At 34.5% G+C, this 17,572-nt stretch overlaps 1 protein-coding gene across 6 annotated transcripts in view; it reads left to right on the top strand.

Annotated features, from left to right (window-relative positions):
• Positions 1–13,792, top strand: part of KIAA0825 (KIAA0825 ortholog) — a 247,602-nt gene extending 233,810 nt beyond the window's left edge. For 4 of the 6 annotated variants that reach the window (XM_032675846.1, XM_032675851.1, XM_032675850.1 and 1 more), the window contains one exon: positions 11,046–13,792. In XM_032675846.1, coding sequence (XP_032531737.1) covers positions 11,046–11,169 — 124 coding nt within the window. In that variant the 3' untranslated portion in view covers positions 11,170–13,792. The remainder of the gene's footprint in view (positions 1–11,045) is intronic. The other 2 variants (XM_032675852.1, XM_032675844.1) reach the window with 1 other exon arrangement.
• Positions 13,793–17,572: the final 3,780 nt, after the last annotated feature.

Here is a 17,572-nt window from a genome sequence, read left to right as displayed (position 1 = left end):
TCATCGTTACATGGGAGAACCTTCCTCTGTCACTCTTATGTCTTCTGCGAGTCATTTGAATTAGAAAGATACAGACCATCCTACAGTGACACTTTTTTTCTCCTGTCTTAAGGAATTAATAAAATCCTCCCTGAATCACTGTATTGCAGCATCACAGAATGCTGTACATCTTCCCTTGTTCTCCTCACATCTCTGACCAAAGCTACAATGTAGGACTTGGTCATGACTGGCAAAGGCCAACCAGTTAAACTTTCTGAAGGCATTTTCTTGATTTTTAGCTTTGAAATCTGTTTTGCTTTTGAAAAGTAGTAAGAGCAGGTATACATTCATAAAAAGTGTTCACAAAATTGGTGTTTTCTATTCCACTAAAAGTTGTGAACACATGTCTTCATGAGTTTCCTGGTTGCAGATATATATGCGCTTAATCCCAAGGAAGTTCCCAGTACAAATAAATATTGTTTAGATTATAGCAGCAACAAAAATGTGCAGTTCAGTTGAATATACATGTCTCAACCAAGTATTTCCATGTGTTACTGTTTTCTTACACGTCTTTTTTTGCATCCATATCCTCCCTGCTTTGTTACTTCCACTTCAGACATCATGTGTATCTTACACAACAAGCTTTATAGTGCTCTTTTTGCTTTATCTCTTGAATAGTGCCATCCTTAGCTTATGTACCCTACAAAACAATGTCAGCAGGAAGTTGGGCAAATAATTTGCAAATATTATTTTCACTAGCCTGCTAAGCATTTGACTAAATCATCACTGGAGGATCCACAAAGTTGATACTATATAGATTGTGCTCAGATCATGTAAGTTTTTTCACACAGCTTTTTTGTCTGTTTTTTTTTTTCTTTCCATACCATAAGGTTTTGCCTATTGCCAGACTAACAGGTTGATGAAAAATAATGTAATCGGCCAATTCCTTTTGTAATTATACTATGTAGAAGAAAATTCCTCAATTCTTTCCTTGCATTACATAAATTACAATTTACATTATTCTACTGGGTTAGTTTGAAAACTAAAGCCTCATAATTTTTAAAACAATATTTGCACTGTAGTATTTAACTTCCCAAAGCAAAAAGGAGTGGAAAAAATCTACCATAAATATGAGATATATTAAGACATTTCATCATGTCATATTTCTGCTTAATCAACCCCCTATTTAGAAACTACTCTAATAATGTGTCTTGAAATACAGTTTACAGTTTTCCATGTGTATGCATGTTGAGTAAATTAATCAGCATGATTTTAAAATGTATTTAAAGCACAGCTTTTTGAAGTTAACTTTTTTATAGATACTTCCTTCAGTTTTACATTCCAGAGCTCAGCAAGCTGTTCTTAGAGCCACCAGTAGTGGGCCAAAACCAGATGAAATTTGCCTTTGTTTATTATCTTTTTTCAGCTAACAGTTTAAAGAGTGAATTTGAGCTAAGCAGAGAAAGTAAAGCTTTTTCCAATTTATTCAGGAGTGCTATCAGGGAATTTCTTTTACCTCTTACCTTGGCTGCAAGATGTTGGGCTGCATGACTGAATTCCAATATTCTCGGTCCTCATTTCACTTACCTGTCTCTTCTTAGTATTTGTGGCTTTATCATTTCTGGATATAAATATTAGTTACACTGCTGTAGGTAATATTACCTTGTTTGGAATGAACGAGGGCAAATTACTAGTTTTTCTGTTCCAAGCATAAACAAATTATTTATTTATTTATTTCACATTAACCTTTCTGTACAGAGTTGCAATACAACAGTGAAAGACCTGAATGACTAACAGTGAAGCATACTGTGAACAGAGATCCTGTACATGTGTCTTTATCCCCTCTCTGTTTTTTTATTCACCTCTTTGCTAGTCTGAAATTGATTTGTTGGGTCATATAAATTTTTATATACAGATTATTTTGTTCTTCTTTCAGATTGTATCTCTGCTCCAATTGGTTGTTCCATTTTCAGTCTGTTCCTGGTAATCCTCAGGGATTATCTTAATCCTCAGGGATTACCAGGAGACCAGGTTAAACAACCAGGTACCAACTTTTGAAAATAGAATATGAAGCAGGTGCTAGACTTCTGGGCCTGTTGAATTCACTTTTTCTTTGGTCCTCACAGGAAACTGGGGTATTCTAGCTACAGGCCAGAGAGCAGTGGTTTTAATTTGTTATGAACATGAATCAACAAGATTTTTTAGCAGACCATTGTTTGCGTAAATTTGAAGAAAACCTGCCAATAAAAGTCAGCTTCCCAGTTCCCCTAACCTTATATTTCAAGTTATGTACTGAGTGGAATTCTTGTAAAAGAAAAAAATTGAGTATTTTTAAAAATTTCAATGCATTAAGAAGGGGATTATACTACTACCATAATAATCTTATGTTTTCAAAATATTAATCTTTTTATGCTATCATAGTAGCCCCTTCTTACCAAATGGAAGAAATTTCTTGTTGACAAAATATGAATTTTTTATACTCTTACGGCACAAAGCTGTCAAATTATCAAATATAATTTCTCGGCAGATATATCTTGTGTTTGTATTTACAGAACACACATATGCCACAGTAACCACATTTCAAAGTTTGATCCTTTAAAGTATTTACATTGGGTTTTCAGCATTCATTATGGAAAGCCTTTTTAAATTGAAATAAAAAGGGGAGGGTGAAGAGAGGGAACAAGCAGAACATGATGTGAAGAGCAAGATAATTTTACTAGATGCATTTCTATCATGTAATTATATGCAGGTAAATCATATGCATTTGCTGAATGAAAATATTGCTAGCACTGGGATCATAAGATACTTCCTTGGGCCTCTTGATTTTCTTAAAAATTTATAGTAATGCTAAAAATACTTTGATTCATTTCATGTGATGATTGCGAAATTATTTTAAATTATTTAAAATATATAATCTTTTGAGTAGTCATCTCCAAGCACTTAGCTTAGACATAGTGTTATTGATCCCATTCTTCCAAAAAATTGGCCCTCTTGAATGCTTGTATCGTTCCTCTGTTACTTGCATGAGTACCTGTATGTATGTATACAAAGGTATGCTCTGTACATACATATTCGAACTATATGCATTTACACAAGCACACAGTGTTCTTAGTTTAGAGTTTCAGATAAGCAACTTCATACATGCACTAGAGGTTTTGGGAATAGCCTATAGAAGAAATAAAATAATGGGGACATGATGCAACCTGCAAGCAATAAGCACATGTGATCATAGCACAATTATTTCTGTAATGTCATTATAAGAAATCATCCTTGGTGAATAAACTTTGCTTAAGATTCTAAGCAGTGAGAGAATGTGTTTTGGTCCAAGCCTGAGTAAGGCACAAATCCAGCAAACTGAAGCTGTGTAAATTGCTATTATTACTGTGTAAATTGCTATTATTAGAGTTGTTTCATTTTTTGGTTTATTTTGTTTTAATTGAACTTATTTTAAAAGGAACAGCAAAAAAACCAAAGTGCTTTGTTTTAAATATAAAGTACTTTACAAGTATTTCAAGGCCAGGCTGAATGGGACTTTTAACAGCCTGGTCTAGTGGAAGGTGCCCATGGCAGACGGCTTAGAACAAGATGATCTTCAAGGTCCCTTCCAACGCAAACCATCCTATGATTCTGTGATTCTATACTTGGTTACCTGAAAAGCTGAAAATAACAGTTTGGGCTAAAAAAAAAAATAAATATTTGAAATTAAAACCACAAACCATATTGCAATATTCCTTTTAAATAAAAACTTAAATAATTTATTTCTAAAACATTGTGCATAAAAAGGGAAATCTCAAAAAAACAGAAAATAAAAAGACATTCTGCTGCCACAGAAATCTAACAAACAGAATATATATCTTCAGAATAAGATGGTGACAGCTTCAGCAAAGTTCCTCCCCTCTCCTCATATTGAGAAATATGAGAAAAGTACTACATAAATGGCTGAAACAAAGCAGACATTTTTTGAATGGGTAATGTTTAGGAATTTAAATGTTAGTAACAGTCTTAAATAAATTATTTTAACTAAATGCAATCCAGAGGCTTCCCTTTTAATTTAATACTACAATTAGAAAAATAAAACATTGAACCACATGGAAACTGAAAGACTTTTCAGGAATTGAGATTATGAACATTCACTGGATTTAGTTGGCTGCGTAACATTGATGTAAAATGTATTTCATGGTCTATGATTTCTCATGTTACAAAAAGGGTATTTACAGGTGAAATACTGAAAAGAAACTTACAGAGATTTATACTCTCCTATTACTTAAAAATGGCAAACAATGTACCATCTGCTAAAATTTCTTATCTTGTGGTGAGGTATAACATGCTAGAGACTGAAAAAAAAATTGTTTCACAGCCTACAAAAACTTAATCCACAGCCGTGTCTCTTACAAACTTCAGGAAGCAAAAGGGTTATTCATTAAAATGCTCCATGAGCTGGTAGCAAGTCTTTATATTTTAACTAAGTGTAGGATTTTTCTACCCATTCCAACTCAGTGTAGAGAACATTACTGAATTTATTGGCAGTATTCTAACAAATTTAAATATATACTTTTATTTTTTATTAAAATAAATAATTTAAATGTCTTGATTTATCATAAGAAATCTCAAGAATTGTACAAAAATGCCAGATACTTTCCATGTCAGGTATGAATTCACCGGTATAATAAGGTACAAAGGGATAAATGATTGTTTCAATTAAAGGTGATTGAATTCAGTAAAGACCCTGCACAGCTATAAGAGTAGGATATGTGGTGATGATTTATAAGTAGTATGGAAATTGTAAAAGGCAAAACAAAACACCAAAACACCTGTCTCTGCTTCATGCCTGCTTTGTCACTTTCCTCTTTCTTTGTCAACAGCTGGCAAAAAAAATGGTCAGTCTCATCTTCAGCAAGCTGCTAATAATATCTATCATAATTATATTTTATAAGGAATAAGTGTAAGGACAATTATGAAAATCCCTTTTGGAGAAAATACAATTAATCATTTCACATCTGTTCAAGTTTAAAAGGCTACAGGAATACTTGCACATGAAAAAATATTCTTTAAACAGAAAAGGACCAGAGGACCAACTGAACTGGGAAGGCTCCACAGCTGCATGCACACGATGTAAGAGAATTTGCCACAGCTGGCAGCATCATAAGGCTAAGTCACTTGCAGAAAATTTGCACCTTTTAAACAATAAGAAGAGCTTCATATCAATTTCACAAAATTGCATCAATTAGATGTTTATGGACAAACTATTGCTTTCTTTTGCCTCCTTCCATTTATAGTGTTATTTGTAAATAAATGCATTTAGACAAAAGTCTGAAAATTACAGCAAAACAGCTTGTTGAAGAAATTGAAGGTGAATAAGTGGAAAATATTTTCACGTGGATTTCATGGAATTACTCTTATATCACAAAGATAAAAGGGAATGTAAGTTAACTTTAAGCATATTTTTTTGGTTTGGTTTTTTTGCTCTCCACTCTTGCCTTCTTACATAGTACTTGGCACAAAAAGACCTTCTCTACTTGTGCTCCCTGATTCTATTTGTAATCCACTACATTAACAAAAGATAAGCTTAAGAGCTTGTGGTGCTTGAAGTCTGAATATTTACTCAGGATGCTTGAGTGGCACTGTTTGTGTCTGATTTAGATTAGGTGTCAATTATGTAATCTTTTTAGCTCATTTCTCTTTTTTGATACATAGTAACTATTAGGCATAGCTATTATTTAATATAGAAATACATATTTTCAGCTATTTAGTGTTTCTACATTTGCCAACAATTCTCTACAAGAGGAGATATTAGGTTTTGCATAGGAAATAACAGTGTTGGTTTGTGTGGGTTTTTTTTAATTATAATTCCTTCTGTAGAATTATGTGATGGAACATTTTCCAAGACGTTAAGAAATGCAGTAGATAGCAAAATACTAGATAAGTCTTGTTAGCAATGCATAAAATGCCACTATAAATTTATATTAGTGTGACCCTTTCTATAAATTGTTCATTTTTTAGCCATTGGCTTGAATAAGCTTTAGAAAATAACATGGTTATATACTCTGATACAAATAAGGACATTTTTCAAAGTTCAAAATACATCTCTGTTGAAAAGTATTCTTACGTTTCATTTAAATTTTGTTCATGTTTGTTCTTGGTTTTAACATTTTACATATTTTCCCTCTAATATTTACACACTTGTTATAACTAATCAACTGCTATAAACAAACCTTAGAATTAATCAAAGAGTATTTATTAATGTAAAATTTGTAGCACAACTTCTTCAAATGTTGCAATTTACTGTGGGTAAAATCCCTGTCACCTTTGGTAATCCCTATTGCATACTACTTCATATGTTTTATTTCTGATTTCATATTCAACTGCATGTACTTAGTCTTGATCTGTAACAAGCACCTAAATGTAATATATAGTCCCTGTTATGGTTTTTAGAAAGTGCCTTCATAGGAATATATCTACAATTTACAAAATATATGCAATATTTCAACAGAAAATCAAAGCAGCAAATATATCACCATGTGTCCAGCCCTACTGCAATGTCCAGCATGCCTAACAGGTGCACAGAAGATTTTCCTCTGCATCTCTGCAAACGTATTTACTGTTTCTTTACTTCCTATCATTTACTAAGTGGAGAAACAAAAGTATCACAAAATATAGTCCTGGATAGCCATTTATATAAATAGATAAATCGATGCTATTTATATGCAAGGATAGCACATGGATACATTGCTAAATAAACCTGAGCTGGTATCACTGGATCTTCCTGGGTTACTGAACAGTTACCCCTTGCACTTTTTTTGTTAGCTTATAAATGTGCCAGTCAAGACTTCTTCCTCTCTTGCTTTTTATTTATAAGGAGAAACAAAAGCCCTCCCAGTGCTAGTCATACTCTTTGACCTCATGGTCTAAGGTCTAAGCTGACCAGCAGAAAACTTCAGTAGATCCTGTATTTATCTGTGCTGATGTATTTTGCTGTATCTGTCTGAAAAAAATATACTACTTCCCTTCCGTCCCCCCTGGATTAGCCACATACAACACAGAAAAGAACAGCAAAGTGTTTCAGTGATTCACATCTGGTGCATACAGTATGTCATCTGCATTATTTCATATTTCAGCATATTTTGAAAACATTTAAAATTTTTAATTCTCCTAAGGACACAAGTATTATTGGCTTGAAAGCTTTTGGTACTACCCTAAAGATTACAAAGATGATGGCATTTTCTTCTTAACATATGGTTTCTTTAAAATATGAAGAACATACTGAAAGTTGGGATTTCTGGACACTTGAACTCATCTCTTTATGTTTATATGAAATCTAAGCAAAAGGGAGGTGGTGATATGATGGATTCATTCAAATAACTCCAGTATCCTTTCGAAATGCTGATTTTATTTGATGTCCCAAGATATAGCCAGACTGAAATAAAACATATGTTACCTATGAATTTGGGAATTTTTTCTAAGAGCTATGTTTGAAATGAGCTAATGATTTGAAACAACAGAAGTTGGCTGTTAAACTGATGAATCTGGCATTTTGAAAGTAATTCATGATGGTAATTTTATTCATATTCACATTACTTGAACTGGCTATTTGGATTTATGCCAATTACTATTGCCAAAACAATTGTGACACATTTTTGATATGCTAGTAAAAACATCTATTTTGGAAATTTTTGACTAGTAAATGCCGGCTTTTTCCGCTTAAACACAAAACTAACAGTTAATTTTTCATCCCGTTTGTAATAATAAAGATGTGTTGTGGCCTTCTTCCTTACTGTCCAGTAGTCTTTTAAAAAACTATGTTGTCCTCAGACTTTAAGCATGAAAGTGAAGAAAAAGTTTCTAAATTAGGTGAGGGACCAGGTGTTTGTCAAGCTGATTTCACAGTTCTTTAATTCATGGATACTGTTAAGCAGATGCATAACAGTCTGTCCTCATTGGACCTGCTTAAATGCTTTAAAAATAGACTACTTTTGGAAAAATGATAATGTAATGTATTAGAATAACATGCTATAAAGTTAACACTAAAGAAAGGCCCAACTGGATGACACTGAAGATTTTTACCAACACTAATGTTTAAGGTTCAATTAAATGTGCTGACAAGTATGAAGTCACTATCTTTAAAAGTAATCTGCTGATTTACTTTTAAGCTTCCATTAGCCAAAACTTCTAGATTTCTGTGTTGTATCTCCAGCATTAACTGTTTAGAATTTTTTCCATCTAGCTATTTTCAGATATGGTCCTTTTAAGCAAATAGCTCCTCTACTAAAAACTACGCAACAGATCAAATAAATTAAAATTAATCAATTCTATTGGTATAGTGGTGTTTCTGAATGACTCTGATGACCACAAATTCCAATTAAGGCTTGCAGAACTTCTTCCTAGGTTTGAAGATGAGGTACATTAGCAAAAGTAGAAAAGTAAACTAGTCACCCTTTTAAACAGCATTCACTGGGGATGCTTGCAAAAGTAACTGAACTGAAGGCTTGTTCATTCTATAAACTGGAGAATGAAGCAGACAGACATAGCAATTAATTGTACGTAATGTTGATATTCACATAAGGTTAAATACGATAGGAGTTACATATGAGTGGAGTAATAGGAAGTTAATTATTGCAAAACTTTGATGATAGGCATTCATTGCTTCAATTTTATTCATAGTATGCTTTGCTTGTTCTGATACTTCTTCACTTCAGGCAGTAATATGGGTTGTCAGATTCAATTTTTAAGGTAAAGGTGTGATGTATATATGCTAATTTATACATGTTCATTGAACATATTTTTTCCAGCTGTTTTTTAACAATGAGATTGTACTACAGAGCACTTGTTCTCTTTCTCGCTTTGGTAAGCTTTTCATCATGGCTGGGCTTCGTGAACGAATATTTGGGAAGGCTCTATCCACATTTGTCACAAGCACGCTGGTGGCTAATAAGGCCAATATGAGATAGACATGTCCGATTGCAAAAGGCACAGCAGAAAGACTCCTTAGGTGGTGTATTCTGCAAGGCACGATTCTTTCTGCGTTATCTTTTCTCCTCAAGGGTGATCCTGCGTGCTTTCTCAAAAGCATCAGCAGCGTTATAGATGGTGTGTCTCCAGACCTCCCGATTAGAGGCCAGAGTAGACCAGTTATGGTGATCAATATGGCCAAGGCTGAGATGTTGTTTCAGGGAGTCCTTGTATCTCCTCTTTGGGGCTCCTCTCTTGTGGCAGCCAGTGGCAAGTTCACCACAAAGCAGGATCTTAGGGAGGCGGTGGTCCTTCATCCTGGAGACGTGCCCTGCCCATCGCAGTTGTGTTCTCAGCAACATGGCCTCAATACTTGTGACTGCTGCTTGTTCTAGAACAGATGTATTGGTCATATAGTTACAAAAAGTGTACACCATGCTCTATTGCCAATAATGACTGTTCTCCTCTTGCAAATATGAGGAATGCCGTTTTCCCACTATTCTGTATTATATTTCATTTATTCACCAATCTAAACTTATATAGTTTAGGTTCTGGTTTTTGCAGTCTGAATGAGGACCTAAGAATTCTGAAGGCAGAATTAAAGTATTGCTCCTGACATTAGTTTCCTAAAAGCAGTCTTTGTTCTGCTGCTTCTTTCCATGTCTCCTACTTTTCAGCAGCATCTTATGGCTCATTCATAACCTACTGGATTTAATACTTGAAAATCTGATTTCTGTATCTAGTATTCATGTTTTACCTTTTGTCTTCAGCTGGTCTGAACCGTGAGGCTACACTTCATTGTCTACTTAGAACAGAAAGAGATTAATATTAAAGGGATGTTAAATTCTTAAATATCCACAAAACTTGTAGAAGAGATAGAGCCACATAACTGAGCATTGTGTAGGCATAATTTGGGTGTTACAAAGTTTAGCTGACTGTTGGGATCTGGGTCTCAGCTATCAGCAGAGAAGGAGCTGATGAGATTATGTAGCAGGCCAAGGACAGCAGGAGCTGGGAGAAACTCCTTACTCTGAGGACCTTCCTCACAAGACCTATTGATATTTAACTATGTTGATTGGCCTGTCTCCTGCAGCAAGATATGGAAAGACTTTGTGATGATGTTATCAGACAATGTAGAAACCCCTTTGTTCTTTTCCCCCCATGTGGTCCTAGCTAAGGGAAAATATTAACCAACTGTGTAACTAGCAGAAAATTGTGTAATCTTTTAGTTGGCATAATCCATCCCCAAGTTAGCATAACCCATCCTCCTCATTAACATGTCCTGCCCCCAAGATACTTATATTGCTTTTCACATGTTCAATAAAGATTCCAGTTTTCACCCTCAAACCTGGGATTGTTAGTTATTGACCTCTTCAACTGACTACATAGCAGCACTAATTCTGAGTTTATTATCCTGATTTTCTTCAAGGGAACACTGCATTACTTTTAAGGTTCTATATTTAATTACTGAAAAAAAAGAAAAAATTCATATTCTTTCACTTTTTCAGTTGTAATGGTATTAGGACTTGATCCTAAACTAGAAGTGAGTATTCACATGGGGAAAGAAGAATCTGATGTCATTTATTTCTGGTTGTGATAGGTGTACCTGATGGTTTAAGAAACAAAGAGCCTGTCACTTTTGTGGTATTTGGTAATATGGTACCATCACTGCCAGAGAATTATGACAATCACATTAAATATTTGGTTGGACATCATGTGGTCACCTTTCACTGCAAACTTAGAGAGTATTGAGAGCATCTGCTTAACTTCCAAAGCATATGTTAGCTTTTCCACTTATTCTCTCCTAGTTTTACTAGGCTTCCACCTCTACCTGCATGTTTGATATAAAACAGAAAAAAAAGAGCACTATTTCAATGAATATAAGTAAGATTGTGTGGTAGCTTTGACAATTTGTGTCAATATCCTCACGGCCATGACAAGGTGCATGTAGCAAGATTTTTGGGGGTTGTATTTTGAATGATTCAGTAATTTCAACTGGTGTAACCCACTGCTAGGGAGGGCAGTGAATTGATAGTAACAAGTTCTGTATTTATTTGCTTATTCTAAAGACTGGTTTAAAACACATAAAAAAAATTAATAAAAAATTATTTTTCTTTCAGATGGGAGATGAAAGAAGATGCAGATCTTGAAGATGAGGAGAAAGTTATGGTGGAACATTTAAAAAATGTTTATTTGATACCGAGCATTCCTATCTCAGAGAATAAAGAAGAACAATTACCTTGACAGATATTTGGTAGCAGCTTTTTTCTGAGTTCAACATGATTAATTTAATGGCTTAGTTATAACTTACAGGACTAGAAAGCTCAGGAATATGTATTTCCTGTAGGATATAGTAGGAGTTTAAAAGTAAAGAGCTTTCCCCTGTTATTGTCTAGTCACCCCATCCAGGCAGCAATTGTTCATGCATGCGTAAGGCGAGCAATAGTATATGACAATGTCAATATCACAAAACAAGGAGAGTGTATCTCAATACTCTGCAGAATAAACCTGAGTGACAAATCAAGAATTGTTTTAAAAGTATAAAACTCACTCTGAAAATAGTGCAAATTTAGACACATGCTAAGCAAATACTCCTGGCTTCCATCCACCACTTTGGAGTCTCTGTCGCCAGAGACTGTCCCCAGCTAGTGTCACTCAAGACCTTTTCTCTCCTTTGATGCTTGTTTATTAGATCACCTAAAATACATTTAAAGGGACAGTTATAGACCATAAATCTGCAGTCCTTTGTGAGCTGCTCCAGAATGAGTACACTTGGCCATTATTCCCAATCAAAAATGCATCAGCCTTATTACCCTCACAGATCCTAACTGAACATCCAGTGTGTGTTATGGCTTAAAAGACACATTATAGAGCAACTAGAAGTTTTGAGAAACATCTTTTTATTTAAAAGAATTATTCACAGGCAGTGCTCAGAGGATTATCTTAGCAGTGAACTGAGAGAATTATAAATAATATCTATTTCTGATAAATACAGTAAAATTTTATTTTCAAAATAATCCGGGTTTGATATTAAAATTTTTCTAAATATTAAATCTTTTTCTTATACACTTGTAAAAACTATCAGTGTGACAATATTTTTATACAGACGTTGTGGTTAGTATTTCTTTATCTGTACAGAAATAATCCATAATTTTTCAGTTTGTTTCTTGCACTGGAATTCAAATGGAACTATTTTATCTGCTTGATGAAGGACCCTCACAAGATCTTGCTAAGGCTGCAACCTGTGCAGCAGCTATTTCTGTTCCCAGCACATTTTGACACAGATGTTATTATGGATATAACTCAGACCATTTAAATAGGAGGAAGGCATCTTTTCAAACCATCTAGGGATGGTGACTCCACCACCATTATACAGTTTCTGCAGTAAAGTGATCCAGGCTCCAACAGACAACAGCCAAAGTGTCTGCGCTGCCCTGAGTCACATCTGTACTCTATCTAAAAATGAGGCAAAGAACTATATAACCAGGATCATATTCAACAGGTTTGATCTTTTCCAGTTACTAGGTCAAACAGAATGCTATGTCTTGCCTTGCCAAACTCAGGTTTCAAACTTCTTTAATGGTGGAGGTTTGCCGCAATAGCACGCAACTTTTTCTTTTTAGGACAACCTTTTAGAAAAATAATATATTTTCAGTTCTCCCAATAAATAAATACATTGACTAAAATTACTTCCGTAAAACAAACAGTCATTAAAAAGCCTGATGAATAATTAGCAATGCATCCATGAGTGTTCCTTACAGTCGGTAACTGTGAATGACATTGTTATGTACATTCTGTCCCAAGTTTAATTCACTAGAGGATGGAAATGTGGTTATATAAGCAACTTTGGTAAATTTGTAATTGCCTGATATTCAACTATTTTATCCTTTTTTTCCCATAATTTGTTGTTTTGGTGTAAAGAACCTGATAACTTTTGAGTATTTGGTGTCCATAAAGAAGTAGGGTCATATAGTTCTTCATGGGTCAGGTGACTCTGATTTGTTTTCCACCTCAGGAATGCCTTTCAGGCATCCTTGACAAACTTACTGTTTTATTAATATTTGCTGTAATTTAGAATGTGATACTATTCCACTCAGTTATACATGGGTAAGTAATTAATCTTCTAGAGTAACTGTTACACAGACTTAAAGCAGTGTAGGTCCTATATGGGCAATAATTTCAGGTTTAGGATCTGAACATTTCTGTTCCTAATGTTCCACATGAATTCCGTAGTACCTATGTTCTTCCATTGTTACCTGGCATAGTGGGAGCTATGCTGCTAGTGAGTTTTTTACATAAACTGATGTATTTTGCCCCAGGTTTTATTTTCTTTGATTTCTCTGAACTTTTTAATTTACACTTGGAAATCCATAGCACATCTGTTTTGACAACGTACAAACACCTAAATACTTAGTAAAGCCTATGCCTTCTCAAACCTGATACAGAGTCTTAGAGAACCAAGAATTCAATAAATGTAAAATTCAAACCAACCACTTGCAAGGTTATAATTCAAGAAGTGCAGTAGTTGTTTTCACTTGGATTTTCACCTCTCTGTAAAATCCAAAAATTTCATGTTTAAGGAGTTGTTTACTAATGTACAGGACACTTTATTGGTATGTAAATATGTGTATATTCTATATAATAAACATGTCTTAAGTGGATTTTATTACTGAGATTAAGGTTATGCTTCCCCTCTAGATAATGGAAAAAACATTGAGGACGTAAGAGGTTGAAATGGCTGGTGGGTTTTGTTCTGGCATATGAGTAGTAAACAGATTACTTTCTAGGATAAGCCAGATGTGGCTTTGGGAAAGAAATTATGTTGGCAGGAATCCTACCTGCAGGGATGGATTAAATTCAGGAAATTGATGGCTGAACAAGTGCTATGAAGACTTTTTTCAGAGACAAATGGATTAGGTGTCCTCAAACAGCTACAGTTTCTATTCTAGTTAAGGCTCTCTAATTTCACATATGCCCTTCCACTTTATAAATGAACAGACTGATAGAGGTTGTTGCATTAATGCAATGCAAATGTGTAATGTTAATCATCTGGCCTCCTCTCCAGATAAATAATTAACCAGAACATGGCAGGCTGTTCTTTATTTCCAAAAGCTATGCAGGGTCCTTGTCATTACTGACTGTACCTCCACCAGACTTTGGTATCAGCACACAGATATCTCCACCAAAAGGTGCATTTAACTACATAACGGAAAAGGTACGAATTGTTTAGATTTATTTTTTTTTTTGAAGTTATATAATACCCTGAAACAGTCATCTGCTCTAACATGCATAATTTATTCAAAAATCATTTGTGGAGCTGAGGGATTGATAGTTTGCAATGGAAAAATTGTAGGTATGCTAAGTACATTCTTGCAAAAATAAATAATGTAATCATATATTGAGATGCAATATTTCAAAATTCAAAGTACAGTTAAATTCTTTGCACACGTAACAGCAGTGAAATAACTTTGCATGGTTTATGTTGTAAACCCATATATCTACAGAGTAAATAGTAGAACACGGACCATGACGTTCTGTCAATACTGTTGCTTTAAATTTTTTTTTATTCCACCAAAACTTTTCATATCAGTCTGGCATTTTTTGAACAACTATATACAGGACCAAAGAATTAGGGGTGGGAACTTGAAATATAGATCATATATATTTAATCTTTACAACAAATGCAAAAGCAATAAGTGAAAAAACAATGACATAAAAGACTGTAAGAACTCTTGAGAACATAAAATGAAGCATAAGAATGAATGTCGCGACAGATTTATGTATGTTCAAGTTTCAGCAAAAAGTGCTGAAGACGAATTTGAGAATATTTGTGTATCATACTTTTGGCACAATAGCAGGAACCAAAATAAATTATCCATGAATGAGACATAAGAAACAGATTCAGGGAGTAAATAACAAGCCAAATAAGAATTCTGAATTAAAGAAAAATCTTTCAAGCCAAAAGAGAGGTTTTTCAGCTCTGCAAGAGCACTTAAGAACAGTGTTGTTTTTTTCATGAGTTTTCAGTATTTCACCTTTTTTTTAAAGTACCTAATTTAAGGAAAAGTGTTTCTCAAAAGTTAATACATCATCTTTGTCAGGAAATCTAACCTATTTTTATTTTTCATTAAATACATTCTATTTATGCACTATAAATAGTGCACAAAAAGCCTACTCCATCGGTGTCAAGCCAAAAGAGCAAATGAAAAGAAACTGCAAAGGAAATTGTAAAGAGAATTGGGGTTTTTTTCCCTTTCTCTTTTCTTTTGGCTTAGCCTCAGAAGGAACTTTTTGTCCCAAAAGACAGAGGATAACTTTTCCCAAGAATCACACATCCTAAAGGTTACTATTCTAGTTGCAACTGGTTGATGACAAGACTATGCCTTTTTTTTCCTTCTTTAGTTTTTTGTTTTTTGTTTTTTTTTTAATTAATGTCTAGAAATAGCTGTCAATAACAACAACAACAAAATTAAGACTAAACCAAATTTATTTGTTTTCTGGACCTGGGTTTGACAAGAGCTGTGTTGAAATTGCTCAGTAGGGAGACCTATATTGTACAAACATATTGCTCAGCTTTAAATAGTATCTTGTGATTTTCATGAAGTAGGTGACATAAGATGGTCATCAAAAGACAATGCAGTTTTTCATATGATTCATGTGATTCTGCTCTAGCCTGATACCCTTTGCGTCCTTTTGTCACAGAGAAGCATTCCTAAAGTAGATCACATCCTTCAATTTTAGGATGCAGAGCAAAGTCGAATAAACAGACCACATTTATTGCAAATATAAATCCAACTCATGTAAACCAAAACTGACCACTTTCAGTACACCCTGTTGAGAACAGTTTGCCAGGTTTAGTGTGTCCTTTACCAGCAGTAATCTGACTGAGAACTAAAAATGTTAATAACTAACAGTGCCAGGTGCTGAAAGTAGAAACATTGGTACTTCTGAGGAAAGGACGATGGTGTTCTACCAGCACTGAACTACAGGAGGATTTAACAATTGTTTATGAAAGTTGCATTGCAGGATAGCAGTTAAATTCAGACATCCTACTTGCTATAATCATGTACTAGCTGCTTCTAAGATCCTGCCTACCTTTGCTGTGTGATCTGGAGGAGATAAAGTTTTAATTGTGAGCAGGTGGTGTAAGAGAAAAAAAAAAAAAAAGGAAAGGCACCTTCTGTCATTCCAAATTTTTCATTTGATCTTGCTTTTTGTTTCAGTGTTTTTGTGGAACTTGAAGTTATTCAGATAGTTTTTAAGAAGACAAAAAATATAAATAAAATCAATTGAAACAAATAAAATCTAGGACAAGAAAGAGCATACCATAAAGTACATTGCAGAATGGGAATAAAAAATACTGCATATTGCAGCTTTTTCCTTTTTATGCTTTGACTCTTAACTCACCTAAGTTTCAAATAATTCCTAGTTTTCTTAGTGTCCATTACCAAATTCCCTGTTTCTCTGTTTATCCTGCATATATTTATGACCTTAAGAACTTCTTCCCTGTTTCCACAAAACTGCAGTATTAAACATCAGACGCTCACATTTTGGGGTTAAAAATGGTTTAATTCATAACATTTTCATTTAGCTTTTCTGTTCATTTCTTTTGAATTGATGAGATGACATTTTTTTCAGCCATTTGAAATAATCCTTGTTAAAACAGTATTTGTTACTGTAAGAAGGACTGTCTACAGACCATGATCACTTGTCATCGACATGACTAATATTTGGCTCCCTTGGTGTGCTTCTCTTTAGATATGATGATCAAGTCTTAAAATAACTTATCCCATCTTTGATACGATTTGAGTTACATTTTTTCCTCTAAACTACAAAAAAATACTTTAATACTGACAGCACTGAAAACTGCACGCTCTGTCACACGGACTGCAACTCTCAGTAAGAACAGCTGTTCTTATGTCCATGATGCAGACAGACGCTGGCAGAACCCTCAGCCAGGTCAGTACCTCCTTCATCAGTTGGCTGGCTTGCCTATCTCACTTTCCCAGTGCATCCCATGATCCTTCTTTCAAGGTATTATTAGTTTAGTGGCTTTCTTCACAATCTCTGGATCTTGTTTCTGAGTTTGATTTTTTTTTTCCCTCCGTGCTGTTTTCAGTGCAGTGTTGCCACTATTTCATGTGACTGGCAGTTGACAACTTTTCTCTTTGAAACTCCTTCTCTTTCAAATTCAATTTTCTGATTGTGGGAAAGGAACACAGTCTCTGGCCTTTGTTTTAGTATTTATATTTTGGGAATTAAGAAACAAAGGCAAGGTAACAGAAAGAGCCTTAGGGAGCAAGTCCAGGTGAACACATGATAGATGTCTAGTTGATACGAGAAAATTATGTCCTGGCCATGCTCCCTCCTGGTTTCTTGTGCATGTCCTTGCTGGTAGAGCATGAGAAACTCAAAAGTCCCAGACTTAGGGTGAACACTACTGAGCAATAACTAAAACACCAGTGTGTTACCCACATTATTCTCATATTACATGCAAAACACAGAAAGAATTTATACAAAAAGGATGTTTTATTGAGATTTAACCTTGTCATATTCCCTTGTGGTGGTTTTGGACAACCACTGGAGAACTAGAACTCCAAATAAGTCACTGCCCTTTTGATTTTTCCTCCCTCTGACTCCTCCAATA

This window comes from Chiroxiphia lanceolata, chromosome Z, assembly GCF_009829145.1.
Source record: "Chiroxiphia lanceolata isolate bChiLan1 chromosome Z, bChiLan1.pri, whole genome shotgun sequence".
In the NCBI taxonomy this organism is placed as follows: Eukaryota; Metazoa; Chordata; class Aves; order Passeriformes; family Pipridae; genus Chiroxiphia; species Chiroxiphia lanceolata.
The sequence above is the reverse complement of the archived record's forward strand: the minus strand, read 5'-3'. Positions and strand labels throughout refer to the sequence as shown.